Genomic DNA, 16802 nt, shown 5'->3' with positions numbered 1-16802 from the left:
AGCTGGCGAAGCAGTCTGTTTCCAAGGCCTACCGTCTTTTAGGTAAGCGGGATGGACAGACTGTTCCACTTCGGACCATATTCTTGACCTTTGAAGTCTCATCTCTCCCGGAGTTCATTCTCATAGGCTACGAGCGTGTCCCTGTTCGTGCATATGTACCGAATCCTATGCGGTGCTTCCGGTGCCAGCGATTCGGTCATACACAACAGAGATGTACAAATAACATCGTGTGTGCAAGGTGCGGTGAGGGCGATCATGGGGATTCCCCGTGTCCTCACAGTGTGCACTGTGTAAATTGCAATGGGGACCACGCTTCTAGTTCTAAAGAAAGTCCGAGATACATAGAAGAGAAGGATATCCAAGAACTTCGTGTCAGAGATAACATAACATTTTTCGAAGCACGTAAGCGGTATTATGACGACCAGAAGAAAAAGTCGACCACAACATATGCGTCAGTACTCCATAAAGGTCTTAAGGGATGTGATGCCTCCACGCAAACGCCACCTCTGGACGACACCCGTCAGAGAGTATAGATATCTACTCAAACTTATGTCGATGCTGCCACTCAAACAGCAGAGCCTGATGATGATAGCTGTGGGCTTACTATCAGACCATACAGTCCAAAGACCAGTGTATCGACGACAAAATCTACCGGTTCCACGGCGGAGAGAAAACCACGTCGTCGAAGTCCCCGATCAGACGAGACGCCCCGCTCTCGCTCCAGGTCGGGAGAACGAAGGTCAGAAAGTGAATCCCCACAGCAGCGAAATAAGCAGTCGAGACAATGCAGCTCTGGTGATAAGAAAAAGAGAAGAACTCCCGTGAAACCACCATGATCTAAAAATTTTTGATGCGTAACGACATAATTCAGTGGAATGTGAACGGAGTTCGCAGCCGATATGCAGAATTACAGCAGCTAATCTATGATGAAGAACCCGCTATTCTATGTCTCCAAGAGACACACCTTCGGCCTGAACATTCCCTATCCATTCGTGGTTACAGGGTTCACCGGCACGATCACCTGGCTGGAGTCAGGGCCAATGGAGGATGTGCTATCTTGGTGAAAAATAGTATCATGTACTCTGCAATTAACATTCAAAGCACCATTCAGAATATAGTAATCCGAATACACCTGCCTACCATAGAATTTACAATAGCTTGCGTATATCTACCACCCGACTTCGAATTAACGATACGTGAATTACAGTTTTTTGTAGATCAGCTCCCCGCCCCATTTCTCTTGGTGAGAGATTTTAATGCCTCCCATCACCGCTGGGGTTCGATGAATGACAGTGACAGAGGGCATGTAATAATGGAGATTTGTACTCGTCTTAATCTCATTACTCTTAATACAGGAGCAGCCACACATCTTTCTCTCGCCCACGGCACCTACTCCATGATAGAGCTGTCCATTTGTAGCCCAGTTCTGTCGGCGCACATGGAGTGGTCAGTCATGGATGATCTCCATGGAAGTGACCATTTTCCTATCCGACTTCGTCTCTTTGTATCATGTCCCACGGAGTCGCGCTGGCCTAACTGGGTTATAAAAAAGGCGGATTGGACTGGATTTGCCGAGTCCCTTTCGTTTAATGACAATGAAAATGACGATGTCGACTTAATCATAGAGCACTTCTGTACAAATATCATACGGGCAGCAGAACTACATGTACCTCGTTCCTCATCAACACCAAGACGTGTCCCTGTACCTTGGTGGACAGAGGGATGTAGAGACGCTGTCCTGGCCCGTAAATGAGCTCTACGACTCTTTCAAAGGCATCCAACGGAAGAGAACTTCATCCAATTCAAACGCTTCCGTGCCAAAGCTCGCCGCACCATGTGCGAAGCTAAGAAGGTGTCCTGGACGAAATATGTCTCTTCACTGAAAAAGAATGTCCCAGCCACAACCGTATGGGGAAAAGTCCGTAGGATAATGCGAAAACGTAATTCTGCTATTCCGGGTCTAGTACATAATGTCAATATGATAACCAATCATTTGGATATGGCTGAGCTCCTTGTTACATCATTCACGCATTCAGTAGCTCAGTCCATTATGAACCTAGATTTTTAAGAATTAAAGAGGCTGCAGAACGAAATGACATCTCGTTTATATCTGTTAACACAGAAAACTATAATACTCTCTTCACGTTACAGGAATTACAGTCAGCACTAGACAAATCCCCTGACACATCTCCTGGCCCAGATAATATTCATAATCAAATGCTCCGAAATTTACCACCAGCTGGGAAGATATATCTTCTCTCTTTATATAATAGAATCTGGACAGAAAAATCCTTTCCATCTCAATGGCATAAAGCCATTGTAGTTCCTGAGCAGAAAGCAGGAAATGACCCATCCTTACCTAATAGTTACAGGCCTATCTGTATCACCAGGTGTGTGTGTAAAGTTATGGAGAGAATGGTTAGTAATCGCCTAATGTGGTTCCTGGAATCAGAAAACCTCTTGTCTAAGATCCAGTGTGGTTTTCGAAAGCGCCGATCAACCGCAGATCACCTTGTTCGGCTGGAAGGAGCCATTAGAGACGCCTTCCTCAAGAAGGAGCACTTAGTAGCAATCTTCTTTGATCTTGAGAAAGCTTACGACACAACATGGCGTTATGGGATCCTACGCACTATCCACAACTGGGGTCTAAGGGGAAGTCTTCCTACTTTTCTGGCCAATTTTTTGGCAGAGAGGTATTTCCGTGTAAGAATAGGTACCACACTTTCCAGTGAACATTTACAGGAAAATGGCGTTCCGCAGGGGTCTGTACTGAGTGTTCTGTTGTTCTCCATTGCGATTAATGGTATAGCTGCTAACATAAGTCCTCACGTAACACCTCTTCTTTATGTTGACGACTTTAGTTTGTATTACAGCTCACGATAACTCCAGTCCATTGGGAGACAACTGCAGCTAGCCATCAACACTTTGTCTGAATGGGCTATATGCAATGGGTTCAAATTCTCTACTGCAAAGACGCAATGTATCCACTTTGTTAAGTGCCGTGCACTTCACCCACACCCGGAGTTACGTCTCAACGGAGTAAAGTTACACTATACAGACACTGCAAAATTTCTGGGCTTAATATTTGATTCTAAATTAAGTTGGGAGCAACACATACGGGATTTAAAGCGGCGCTGTGAAAAATCTTTGAATATCTCATGCATTCTGTCAGGGGTACATTGGGGTGCAGACCGCAAAACTCTTTTACGTATCTATCGGGCTGTTGTACGCTCAAAATTGGATTATGGTAGTTTTATTTATGGCTCGGCAAATAAGTCGAAATTGAAAATGTTAGATCCCATCCATCATCAGTAGTAGGGTTTAAGAAGGGCGCGTCAGCTACTATGGCTATTTGCGCCCTTATCTAAAATTCTTAATGTAACAAATACATAAATAATATAATAATCAGAGTGCTAAAAGAACTAAAAGCGTTGTCACGATAAAACGAGGCACCCAAATGCAGTTTACATAAGGTGATTTCTACAGAATCATAAAAGTGAGCAATTCTACCACACTAGGTGGTATTCAAGACGAACAAATAAAAGAATAAAACTAAGGCCACCAGAGATAACTTGTCAATTATATTTTAAAAACATAAAATTTTATAAAATATATTCCGATGTATAAAGGTCGAAATGTCAACAATGTAAAATCAAATATAAAACAACAAATGTAACCTCCGGATGTAAAGGGTTCGGAGGATGAGTAAAAAAAACTAAATCACCTTATCCAAACCTGTATTTGATAAAAATCTCAGAACTGCATTTGCACAATTAAAATCATTTCCAAGAGCGTCACGTAATGTCGGCCTAATTCCATATTACCTCCGTGCATGGTCATATTTCCTGCAACGCAATAAAAAGTGTTCCACCGTTAGTGGAACATGGCACATATGGCACTCCGGCTGATGTTCGCCACGTCAGATGACAATGGCCAATCCTCAACCGGGTGAGTAAAACCTCCTCGTGTCGCGACGCTCTTGTAGACGAATCCCAAACTCTAACAGTATTCTTTATATTTCGTAATCTGTTTCCCTCTTGTGCAGACCATTCTCCTTCCCATTGCCACCAAATTTTATATTTCAAGTAGTTTCGAATGTCCTGCAACCTATCGCGCCAATATACCAGAGAGCCATCCAGTGCGCCAGCCCTGGCTGCAGCATCCGCGGCCTCATTTCCTGCAATCCCTACATTGCCAGGAATCCACACTACTTCCATCTCATAATCAGAGCAAAGGAGAGTATGGAACAGCTGCTGAGTTCTTAAGACAAGCGGATCATCACAATTAAAAGACTGCAAGGACTGGATGGCACTTAAAGAGTCGGAACAGATAAGGAGTCTGCCCCGAGGTTGCCTAATTAAAAACAATAAAACTCTGTAAAAAGCATAGAGTTCAGCAGTAAAAACACTAGTATATTGGCTTAGTCTGTATTTAAATATCTCTCCATTTGTAACGAAGGAACAACCAACACAATCATTGATCTGGGATCCGTCAGTAAAAACTAATGAATAATTTGGATATGGGGATAAAAGTTCACTAAAACGAAGTCTATAAACAAAAGCTGGTGTACAATTCTTAAAACAGTGGCTCAGACTTATATCAAACATGGGACGTCGCATAATCCACGGTGGAGTGGTGGTATACTCCAGTGTGCGGACTGATGGTAGATGTATTCAGCTCAGAGAGCAGTTCACGAAACCGCACACCTGCTGGACGAGGTCTCCGTGGATTTTCACTGTATCGGCCGTAAAGAAACGAATGTTGGAAAGAGTCGTAAGAGTTGTGCTCAGGCTGCGAGCGGAGCTTAACAGCATATGAGCACAACAAAATATGACGTCGCCGATACAGTGATGGTTCTCCTGCTTCACAATACAGGCTCGCTATCCGACTGGTTCGGAAGGCCCCAGTAGCGAGTCGTATTCCATGGTGATGTACAGTATCTAAAAGACGTAATTTAGAGTTATTTGCTGAGCCATAAATAAAACACCCATAATCCAGCTTTGATCGAATAAGAGCTCGGTAAAGGCGTAAAAGCACTGTACGGTCTGCACCCCATCGGACCCCTGACAAAAGGCGTAAAATGTTTATGGATTTCTCGCAACGCCTTCTCAAATCACGTATATGCGCCTCCCACGTTAACTTATAATCAAAGATAAGGCCCAAGAATCTCGCAGTGTCTGTATATTGCAATTCCACTCCATTAAGACGCAGTTCGGGATGTGGATGTAGTCCACGTTGGTTGTAAAAGTGGACACACTGCGTCTTCAGAGTGGAGAATTTAAAGCCACTGCGAACAGCCCATTCTGATAGTACGTTGATGACCAGCTGCAAATGTCGACCGATGGACGGAAGATATCGGGAGCTGTAATATAAACTGAAGTCATCAACGTACAACAGAGAAGATACTCGGTTACCCACACAGTGGGCAATTCCATTGATCGCAATGCAGAAAAGAAGAACGCTTAATACAGAACCCTGCGGAACGCCGTTTTCTTGGAGGTGTTCGTTAGAAAGTGTGGTGCCTACTCGAACTCGGAAATACCGCTCTGCCATGAACTTCGCAATAAACGTTGGTAGACTACCACGAAGTCCCCAGTCATGCAGAGTTTGCAGAATGCCATACCGCCATGTGGTATCGTAAGCCTTTTCTAGATCAAAGAAGACCGCCACAAGATGTTCCTTCATGAGGAAAGCATCTCTAATGGCGGTCTCTAGCCGAACAAGATGGTCTACGGCGGATCTGTGCTTACGAAAACCACATTGGATGTTAGATAATCGGTTTTCCGATTCGAGTACCCACATCAGGCGTTTGCTTATCATTCTTTCCATAACTTTGCATACGCAGCTGGTGAGAGAAATTGGTCTGTAGCTTCCAGACAAAGAAGGATCCTTTCCTGGTTTCTGGACGGGGATTACAATGGCGGAACGCCAAGCAGATGGGAACACTCCCTCAGTCCAGATTCTGTTATACATTGCCAGAAGAAAGGATTTTCCAGCAGGCGGAAGATTGCGAAGCATTCGGTTTTGGATGTTATCAGGACCAGGGGAGGTGTCAGGGGATGTGTCTAGTGCCGCCTCCAGCTCCTCGGATGTGAACGGTGTATTGTAATACTCTGTATTATCTGATATAAAATTGAGGTTTCGTTTTTCCGCAGCATCTTTGATTTTCAGAAATTCCGGGTCATAATTATTTGAGCTGCTAATCTGTGCGAACGAGGTAGCGAATATTTCTGCAATTTCTATTGGACTGGTGGTCGTTAATCCATTGCTTATTATTCCCAGAATTACAGAACTACGTTTCCCCATTTTTCGACGGACTTTGTCCCATACGATGTTAGATGGGACATTCCTTTACATTGAAGAGACGTAGTTTGTCCAGGACGTCTTCTTAGCATCGCATACAGAGCGACGAGCTTTTGCTCGAAGACGTTTAAACTGGACAAAATTTTCTTGGGTCGGATGGCGCTCAAATTGGCGTAAGGCACATCGGCGGTCTCGGATTGCATCTCTGCAGGCATCCGACCACCAGGGGACAGAGAAGCGTTTTGGCCTGCAGGACGACCGGGGGATAGATAATTCCGCTGACTTGATAACCATATTTGAGAAATGGTCTACTACGGAGTCCACACTTTCATGTCTGTGATCATCGAATGATATGGACTCCGAAAATCCGACCCAGTTCGCCTTTTTAATAACCCAGTTTGGAGATCGAGATTCCGCAGGACGTAAAGCGGACATACGCATTCGGATGGGGTAGTGGTCACTACCATGTAGGTCATGAATCACAGACCATTCAAAATGCGTGGACAAAACTGGGCTACAAATGGAGATATCTATCATGGAGTATGTACCATAAGCCAAGGAAAGGTGTGTTGCTTCCCCTGAATACAGGGTAACAAGATTTAGACGGGTACATACCTCTGCTATTTTATTTCCTCTGTCGTCATCGGAATTTGAGCCCCAAGAGTGGTGGGATGCATTGAAATCCCCCACCAAGAGATATGGTGCAGGTACCTGTGAAAGAATATGTTGAATTTCAAGTACTGTAAAGGGTGTATCTGGGGGCATATAAACGGAGACTATTGAAAACTGTATGGTAGGTAAGGTTACTCTGGTAGCTATGCATTGATGAGGACTGTTAATGTTTAGAACAAAGGAAAAGACATTCTGGCGGAGAAGGAGGGCACAACCTCCGTTAGCACGAATACCGGCAAGATGGTCATACCGGTAAACATTGTATCCCGAGATTTTCAGGGAATGTTCAGGTCGGAGGTGTGTCTCCTGTAGACATAAAATGGCAGGGTTCTCACGATAGATCAATTGCTGTAGCTCTGCATATCTGCTGCGTACACCGTTCACATTCCATTGTATGATATCAGTCATTATGTGGATCTAAATTATCATGGTGGCTTGACGGGTGATTTCTCTTCTTATCTTTTCTAGGATTTCGTGCCGTTGACTGAGACTGCTTGGTCTTCGACCGTGGGCATTCGCTCGCAGATCGCCGCACGCCCGATCGTGATCTTGATCGAGACCGCGATCTCGACCCGTCACAAGAACAGGGAGCTCGACGTCGCGGCGATCTACCAGGCGTAGAGTCTTTCTCTGTCGCCACGGTAATAATCTTTTTTGGAATATAAGGCCTTATGTCAAGGCCACACGAGTCGTCTGACTCAGCAGTCTGAGTGCAACGTCTACATACGTCTGGGTTGCGCTTTCAATACGCTTCCCAGGTATACTAACAAGAGGTGGCGTTTGCGTAAATACATCTATTGCTTGTGTTGCCTTTTGCAAAACTGCTGCATAGGACTTTTCCGTCGCATTTTTCTGTTGATCTAAAATACGCTTACGCGCCTCGAAAAACGTAATATTTTCTCGGACTCTCAGTTCTTGGATATCCTTCTGTACCATATACTTCGGGCAATTTTTAGAGTTGGAGGCGTGGTCCCCAGCACAATTCACACAGTGCTCGGCGCTGGCACACGGGGATTCCCCATGGTCAGAACCGCCGCACCTTGCACATACGATGTTGTTTGTGCAACGTTTTTGCGTATGTCCGAACCGTTGGCACCTAAAGCACCGCATTGGGTTCGGCACATACGCACGAACTGGGACACGCTCGTACCCGACAAGGATGTATTCTGGTAGGACAGGCTTTTCGAAGGTCAAAAAGACAGTGCTCAGCGGAATAGTCTGTCCGTCCCGCTTACGTAATAAACGGTAAGCCTTGGACACAGACTGTTCCGCCAGTTCTAGTTGGATCTCTTCATCAGACATACCGTCCAGAGAATCCGTATGCACTACTCCCCGCGTGGTGTTCAGCGAGGAGTGCCGTTCGACTTTAATAGGGTAAGACCCTAGCAACTTCGCTTTCAACAGCGTCTCACTCTCTTTTGGAGATACCGTCTCGACGAGGAGACTACCGTTGCGTAGGCGAGTTGCATTTTTGACCTTCCCAACGAGTCCGTCGAGTGCGCGTCTCACGTAAAATGGACTAATGTTTTTCATTGTCTTTTCTGTTCCGTCCAAGGTGATACTGATAAACTTCGGAGGCGGCACTTTGACAGTTACTTTCTCAGGGTCCAAGTCCATAGCAAATTTCGTCAAAATTTGACCACCAGTCGTATCAATTCCTGTCTTCTGTTTTTTATTATTTTTTTCTGAGGGAGGAGAAGAGGAGCGCGAAGAGGCCATTTTGAACTGGCCCCCCCTACGGAACTGTCGGCGTCAGCCTGCCACCGGGGGGGCGAAAGAAAAAGACACCTAAGAATTCTTCGCGGTCTGTGCCGGCCGTGGGGACCCCCCACAGCCCGATCCCAAGCAACCCACTTCACGCAAGTTACCCTTCAAACTGGTCATTACACACCTAATGGCAAGTCTTACACCAGAGGCGTGTCGCAGTTTTATGCCCCTACCACGGGAATAACCGCCCGTGGCTCCCCACTCTACACTGAATACAAGTGCCAGACTACTGCGGCAAACTCCGACCGACCCTCCCAAAGCCGGAGCAATCCGAGACCGCACGCAGCTTCAGGGGACTTGTGGTTGATTCCACTGTGACACCCATACGTCAGCGGTAACACGTCGGAGCGATATATCCGCCCCGGCGAGCAGAGTCGGTTACCGGGACGTTTAAGTCGCTCCGGACCCCCATTGGGGTTCTATATGAGTGTACATGACTACTGGTCCGGGCTCCGCACCTAGACTTGCATATAGCGGTAGTATGAAGGATCCACTATTGCTTCGTTGGTGGGCGCCCTGTCGGGCCACACAAGTTGGAAGTCGCGCTCGAAACCGTGGGACAGGACCACGGAGATAGGAAAGATCCCCGCTGGTGAGACGGGAGTTATAAACCTAAGAAACTTAACCTAATAATAGATATAAGAATTAGAAGGGGAAGAAGAATAAAGCCTCATCAGGCATTGTTAGCAAATCCCGTCATGTTGGCGGACGTGGCAAGAACAAAAACAGCGGGGATGGAGAGGTGAACATATCTGTGATGCGTTCCGCATGCAATGGCGGCCGGCAGAGAGAAATAGTGATGAAAAAGAAGAGAGAACGAAGAGGAGTGGTTGGTGATAGGACGAAAAATGGCCGAAAAGAAGAGCACGAGAGCCACCATTGCACCCCCCGTCCATCATCAGGGTCTAAGGCTTGCAACAGGGGCTTTCCGAACGATTCGGATAGAGAGCCTCTACTGCGAGTCTGGGGAACCATCACTGTATCAGGACGTAATATGTTGTTGTGTTCCTATGGGGTAAAGCTCCGAGCCCAACCTGAGCACAACACATACAAACATTTTCATTCCATGGCTTTAGATTTCCGATACAGATAGGATCCACGGCGACCTCGTCCAGCTGGCGTCCGTTTCCGGGAGGGACTCTCAGAGCTGGACATTAGGCTGTCGAATATAAAGGTAATAGAATACCCGTCTACACCACCATGGATTATGAATCGTCCAAAATTCGACTTAAGTTTGAGCCAGTCTCTTAAGAATTTTACACCCAATTTTATTTATAGACAACGCTTTTATGAAATTTTATCTCAGCTTCCTTATAATAGTATAATTTATATTGACGGATCCCGGGTGAATGATCGTGTGGGTTGCTCCTTCGTTGTCGACGGGCAGGTTTATAAATATAAACTGAGTTTGTATACCAGTGTTTTTACTGCCGAACTTTATGCTATTTACAGAGCTTTGTTATTTTTAATTCGACAACCTCGGGGTAGATTTCTAATCTGCTCCGACTCTTTGAGCGCAATGCAGTCTCTGCAATCATGTTATTGCGATGATTCTCTCATTGTACAAACCCAGGTTCTCTTCCACTCACTCCTATCGTCGGGCTCCGATGTTGGAGTGGTGTGGGTCCCAGGCCATGTTGGAATTCCTGGTAATGAGACAGCAGACGCTGGAGCCAGAGACGCTGCTCTTAATGGCACACTGGTATACTGGCGAGAGAGGTGGCAAGATGTAGTGACTTACATAAGGAACTGTATTCGGAGAGATTGGGAAGAAAATTGGTCTGCACAAGCGGGTAACAAACTACGACCAATTAAAAATACAGTTCGAGAATGGGATTCGTCATCAAGAGCGTCACGGCGAGATGAAGTTATACTTACTCGCTTGAGGATTGGTCACTGTCGTTTGATACATGTGTCACCTATTGTCTGGCGAACCTCCACCGGAATGTGACACTTGTCATGCCCTTCTTACGGTGGAACATTTTTTACTCCACTGTCGCAAATATGATTTGCCTCGACGCCAGTATGCAATACGTCCAACGTTACGTGACGCTCTTGGCAATGATTTTAATTGTGTCAACGCAGTGTTGAGATATTTACGTAACACGGAACTCGACAAGGTGATCTAAGTTTTAATGTCCTTTTAGCCCATTGTTATTTCTTCTCCAGACCCTTTACATCTGGAGATTATTTTAGTTACATTTCTTTTAATACACCTTATTACTCGGACCTGATACATCCGATTTTTAATGATTGTTGTCATAAAACATTGCCACATATTTCTTGTAGCAGTGTTTGTTTTATATTTTATGATTGTCTCACATTATCTTGGGACTACTACATGTTCGTTTTAATGTTATTTTATATCAGGAGTCACCTTGTCCGTCCAATATTAGTGTGTTTTAATGTGTCAAAGTGTTTAGTCAGTGTGAATTTTAGTTATACAATAATGTAATTTCACCACACAAAAAGAAAAATAATAGGCATGGGTGCAAATAGCCATTGATGCTGACGCGCCCTTCAAATTTCACTATCTATCTATCAATGATGGACATCAGTGCCATCATCGAGAAGCAGTGTAGGCTATAGGCCTATTGATATTTAATTATTTTTTTTATTCCTTCTGAAAAATTGTGCTCTCTATTGTCACATAGGAGGTTTCATAAAATCAAGGGCGATATGCCACTCTACTACCCGGCAAAGCGAACTTCCGACGCGGAAAATATGTAGAAAAACACGCTGTGACTGCACCGTATCGTAACCAAAGACGTTATAGAAATATAGTTCCTAACAGGCACATGGTCGACTGACGTACTAGGCCAAGTCGGAAGTTTGCCTTGCCGAGTAAGAAATGTTAGCGTTGCAGACACAGAATTTCAAATCTTACGGAAGATCACTGAACATGCTGGAGTTTGTGCCTGCCCATCAGTAATGTGTCGTTGTAGCAGAGAAATACCGTTTAGAATCACAGTACTTTGAATCCATAAAATAAGTAATGTGGAACCTTACTTCTTGAGATATGTAAGTGCAGCAATTTGTGAAAGGCAAGTTTCCCATCGTACGTAAACATATAGTAATGTACAGGTTCCGACTTCTTCGCCGCATGCAGCTTTGCAGTTTTATCCGTTCCATACAGGAACATAACATCAGTCAGCATCTAGAAAATTAGAAATATTTCTGTACTGTACATAACAGGTAACTGAGTAAATTTCAGTTGTTTGATTGTATCTTGTTATACGCGATGATTCAGAAGGAAACAGCCATTGGTTGAGGGATGATTATATGGGCGGTTCTAAAGGAAAAACATATAGGGTAAACTCATCTAATTCCGTGATAATAAGATTTTATTACTATTATTTCCATATGAAGACACAAAATAATAATGTTTATTACTATAAACATTTGTTCAAACGTCGTAATATGACAATCCGTGACGTAATAACTGATAGCTCTGTTTACGTAGAGAGAAAACAAATTAAAAGCATCACTCACATTTCATTTAATTCCGTGACATTTCACTTAATTCCTTGACAATGTAACCTTCATTCCGTGACACAATAGTGTACATAAAATAAAGACAGAACAATCTTACACTGTGACCTTGAACATTAACATGAACGTAATTACCCTAATTAACGTTATTCATTAATCATACAATCAACTTGAATCATCACGATCAACATCAAAAGTGGCACAACTATCACACATAAAAATGATTGTTGTTATAAAACATTGCCACATATTTCTTGTAGCAGTGTTTGTTTTATATTTTATGATTGTCTCACATTATCTTGGGACTACTACGTGTTCGTTTTAATGTTATTTTATATCAGGAGTCACCTTGTCCGTCCAATATTAGTGTGTTTTAATGTGTCAAAGTTTTTAGTCAGTGTGAATTTTAGTTATACAATAATGTAATTTCACCACATAAAAAGAAAAACAATAGGCATGGGTGCAAATAGCCATTGATGCTGACGCGCCCTTCAAATTTCACTATCTATCTATCCACACATAAAACATCAACATCAGATTCTGCAATTTGACACTTCTCATGGTATGTTTTCCCACAGAATGAGCAAGCAATCCAATTTTCATTATTTCGTTTTTTGACTTCAGCATTATAGGATCCGTTACAAACTCCACAAACACGATATTCATCGTTAGAACTGGCTCGTGATGTGGATGGCTTTCCTTGAGAAGATTTTGTAGATTTCTGTGGTATAGCATCAGCTGGAGATTTGGTTGGTAGCGTAAGGCACTTGGCTCTGATATCTATTTTGCGGTTAACCGTTCTCTTTTCTTTGATGGATCGTATGTGAGTGTTTTCAACAAATCTGTTACAGTCTGACGTCGTTTCTCTTGTGTTCAAACAGGCAACTGAACAGAATCATTTTGTTGTGATGAAACAGACAGCTGAGAAAACTCTTTCTTCTGGAAAGTCACCCTGCGTTTGTTGACTTCCAAGTGTTGGCTTGTCTTTTAACTTGCTAGCTGTAAGGGCTTCATCTGTCAAAGAAGATGGGTTGAATGGTTAAAATCCCGTTTTAGAAAACTCTGAACGGATATTTGTTGATGTCATTGCCTTCTCATATGCCAAACTGAACGACTTTTGCAAGTCAAATCGTGTTGGTGCAACATTGGAGTTCGTCATATGAAAGTTCTCCAACTCATTTCTAAAGCTTGCTTCAAGGGACGATAAACACTGACATCTAATGGTTGCAGAATATGGCTGTTATGAGAGGGGCATGGTGAAGAGGACGATCTTGTTTTCTCTGGCCAAAGCAAACACATCAGGACCTACGTAACTTCCATGTAAGTCCATCAACAAAAGGAAAGGTCTGCTTGGAGGGATGTTCTTCACAAAGTGACGCATCCAATCAAGAAAGAGATCACAATTGATCCACCCATTTGCTGAGAGTCAGATACTTAGTTATCTTTAAGAATCTGGGTAGATAAAGCTTGAGACCAGTTCCTGACTAAAAAATGTCTGAGAGTTCCGAGAATCGAACCCACGTGCGGATCAGAGAACAGAGTGCTGATCCCTATGCGAAGATGGTCATTATTAAATATGTATATCATATGCAAAATTTTCTTCATTTTAATTGGCGTTAATATTCGATTACTTAATATAAATTATCTAATTATAAATAAATATTATATAATTAATTAATATAGATGACAACTAGTCGTATAGGCCATATGACTTTCATTTAACGAGTTTTCATTTTCTGTTCACTTAATTCCGTGATACAGTAAGGCAGCCAAATGTTAAAAATCCTTAAGAAATTGTGCAGACAACTTAAGGTTTGTAGACTAAATTATATAAGTTAACTGACAACTGTGTACACATTCTAAATCTTCAAAGCAATCTCTATAGAAATATATATTTATACACACGTATAATTATGCACATACCTGTTTTTTTTAAACTTATTTTAGGATGCGATACCAGGACAACTCAAACCAAGCTTCTTAGCAAGGGCGCACTATTAAATGACTTCCTTTTAGCAGTGCACTTGTTCCCAGAAGCCCAAATTTCTTGAGACGGTAGCTGATTAGTGCTACTATCCATTGAACAAACTACTAACAATTTATCATGTACACATAATTCAGTGATATTCATTATATTCAGTATAACGGAATTACATGAGTCACGGAATTAGATGAGTTTACCCTACTGGTACCTTATTCTGAACGGTTTTGAAGAAAATCGAAACCAAGAGTAACGGGAACTACGCAGACGATAGTAAATTAAGAGATCGTTGCCTGTATGTTGTGTTTAATTGTCAGTTTCTCTTTACGTAACATACTTAAAAATGCCACCGCCAACCTTGATGTGCTTTACAGCTCGTTTAGCCAGATGTTGTGTTGCTAATTTGAGTTTGTGCGAACATTCCTTAACGTAATTACAAACATTTAAAACGTCGGCAAGTAATTGTTTCCATTTTGCGCGTGTAAAAAGAGAGAAAACTGGATAATTTCTTTTCTGCAGTGCTTTCCGGACGCAGAACATGTTCGAGGAAATCCGAATGTCTGGTAACCCTATTCTTAGTAGTCTGGAGATAACCTTCAGCAGTCGAATGAGTCAGACACTAGGCGGAGTACAAACTGCAGAGCTTGCGGATGTGGTGTGTGTACGACGCCGCACAATGAAATAGCTCTGACGGGAAGTAGATGCATGGAGGCCGCGGTACTGACTATATAGTAAAATAGTAGTAGGCGATAAGCAGCTTATACGACTGTCCCAAGGTTTCTGCGTCCACAAGTTGTGAATCATGGAGGAAGACGAATTACGAGAACGTCAGAATTGAAAGAAGATACATACCACAGTCTAGTATATACAGTCACGAAGCTGGAGTTTATGAGTGTACTAGGAACAATAGACTGTGCAGATACTATGTCGCATTGTCTGTAATGTGGCGATAGTAGCGATCCTAGTGGTTAGCAACTATGTATGGATGCATATTTACTACGTATTGAGCTTCGTGACTACTGCGTGTTCAGTTCAAAGTGTGTCATGGCTCGCCGTATGCCGTCATGTGGCTAGCCGATGAGCCTAGGGAATTCAATCTTCCTACACTTCCGCAAAGGCGTATTACCTATGTGCCATAGAAGTTGCCTAGCAAGTACGGCGTTCATTCTGAAGAGTACGTACCGATACGTACGGTAACGCTGGTAGTGGCAGGAATGTGAACTGTTTGGAAACACGTACTGAGGTGAGTTTTTTTCTTACTATCGGGATATGGCGAGAGGGTTAAGACGATTACTTATGTATTTGTTGACATTAACTTGGACGGTCAACATGGACACGGAACATTTGATTTGTGTTGTGGAATGTTGCGGTACGCAACCGATGATAACAAATACCCTGCGTACGACTTGCCCGCGCAAAACACAGTTCGAAAGAGGTTATGGTAGCACACAGACTTTACAGACCGCCATCTGTTGGTACGACGTTCAAGTTATACCGTAAGCGTTCTCAAGTTCAGATTGAACGCCTTAAATAATAGGCAACTTCTCTGACACAAAAGCTGAAACTCGCTTCAAATCGCTGACTCAACAGTGAAGTCATGACACACTTTGAAATGAACACCCAGTATATACTAGACTGTGATACGAGGGGCTCACAACCAGAGTGGACCAAGTCCACCAGTGATCAGTTTGTGGATAAATACAATCTTGGATGAAGAAAACTTAGATTTATTCATTGCCATAACAAAGTCCATAACTCATTTGTTACTCCACAGAGGGCAGCATTTCCTATCGAAGGTGAATGTTGCTAAGCGTGAGCCATGAACTTTAAGACTCAATATCTCAGAACTATTCCAGATGGACTTGGTCCACTCTGGTTGTGAACCCCGCATATATACTATCTTGTTTCGCAACAGCCTTCCGCGCAGGCCGAGAGTGTCACATAAACGCAACCGTGAGGATGGATAGGTCTAAACAACGGCTTCACACCTAACAGCCTAACACAAAAGTGGGCATTCGTGTGCATCTGCACAGAGAGTGCATGCATTAATGGGGAAATGGTAGGAGAAAGTTAAAAGCCGGGCGATAACGCGTCGTTGCAGGTAAAATTGGGGTTGAGAGGAAATGTCTGTGTGAGCTCCAAGCCTATTGGCCACTTGTCTCACTTCGATATTAGCCTTCCTATAAAAAGGAACTTTAATGAATTTTGAAGGAAAACGCCGAAAATTTGTGTGTGTGTGTGGGGGGGGGGGATTAAATCCGTGGCCCATTTCTTTTAGGGCTGATTCCTACATTTGTCTTAGCGGCTTATGAAAACCCTGTAAAACCACAGGCAATAAGAGTTGTTTCAATTTAGGACACCAGCCAATTGGATGTTAGATTACTCTAATAAAATATTGCCCGATTAGCCCTGAAGGCATAATGTAGGGAAAGGTGTGTATTATTGTGGAATAATATTGTAAATTTGTGTGAATTAATAACTGTGAATCATGTTTGTAACTTATATGTTTCATATTCTGTGTAACTGTATTATTGTAAATGTATAAGTTATTCCTAAGGATTTTGGTGACTACGTACAAACTATCTTC

At 43.1% G+C, this 16802-nt stretch overlaps 1 protein-coding gene across 1 annotated transcript in view; it reads right to left on the bottom strand.

Moving 5' to 3' along the window:
- The window catches only part of LOC138716230 (esterase E4-like), a 52317-nt gene that overhangs the window by 11689 nt on the left and 23826 nt on the right, over positions 1-16802 (bottom strand). The window contains exon 8 of the mRNA XM_069849078.1: positions 11752-11899. Coding sequence (XP_069705179.1) covers positions 11752-11899 — 148 coding nt within the window. The remainder of the gene's footprint in view (positions 1-11751; positions 11900-16802) is intronic.

This window comes from Periplaneta americana, chromosome 16 (assembly GCF_040183065.1).
Source record: "Periplaneta americana isolate PAMFEO1 chromosome 16, P.americana_PAMFEO1_priV1, whole genome shotgun sequence".
Classification (NCBI taxonomy): domain Eukaryota; kingdom Metazoa; phylum Arthropoda; class Insecta; order Blattodea; family Blattidae; genus Periplaneta; species Periplaneta americana.
The sequence above is the reverse complement of the archived record's forward strand: the minus strand, read 5'-3'. Positions and strand labels throughout refer to the sequence as shown.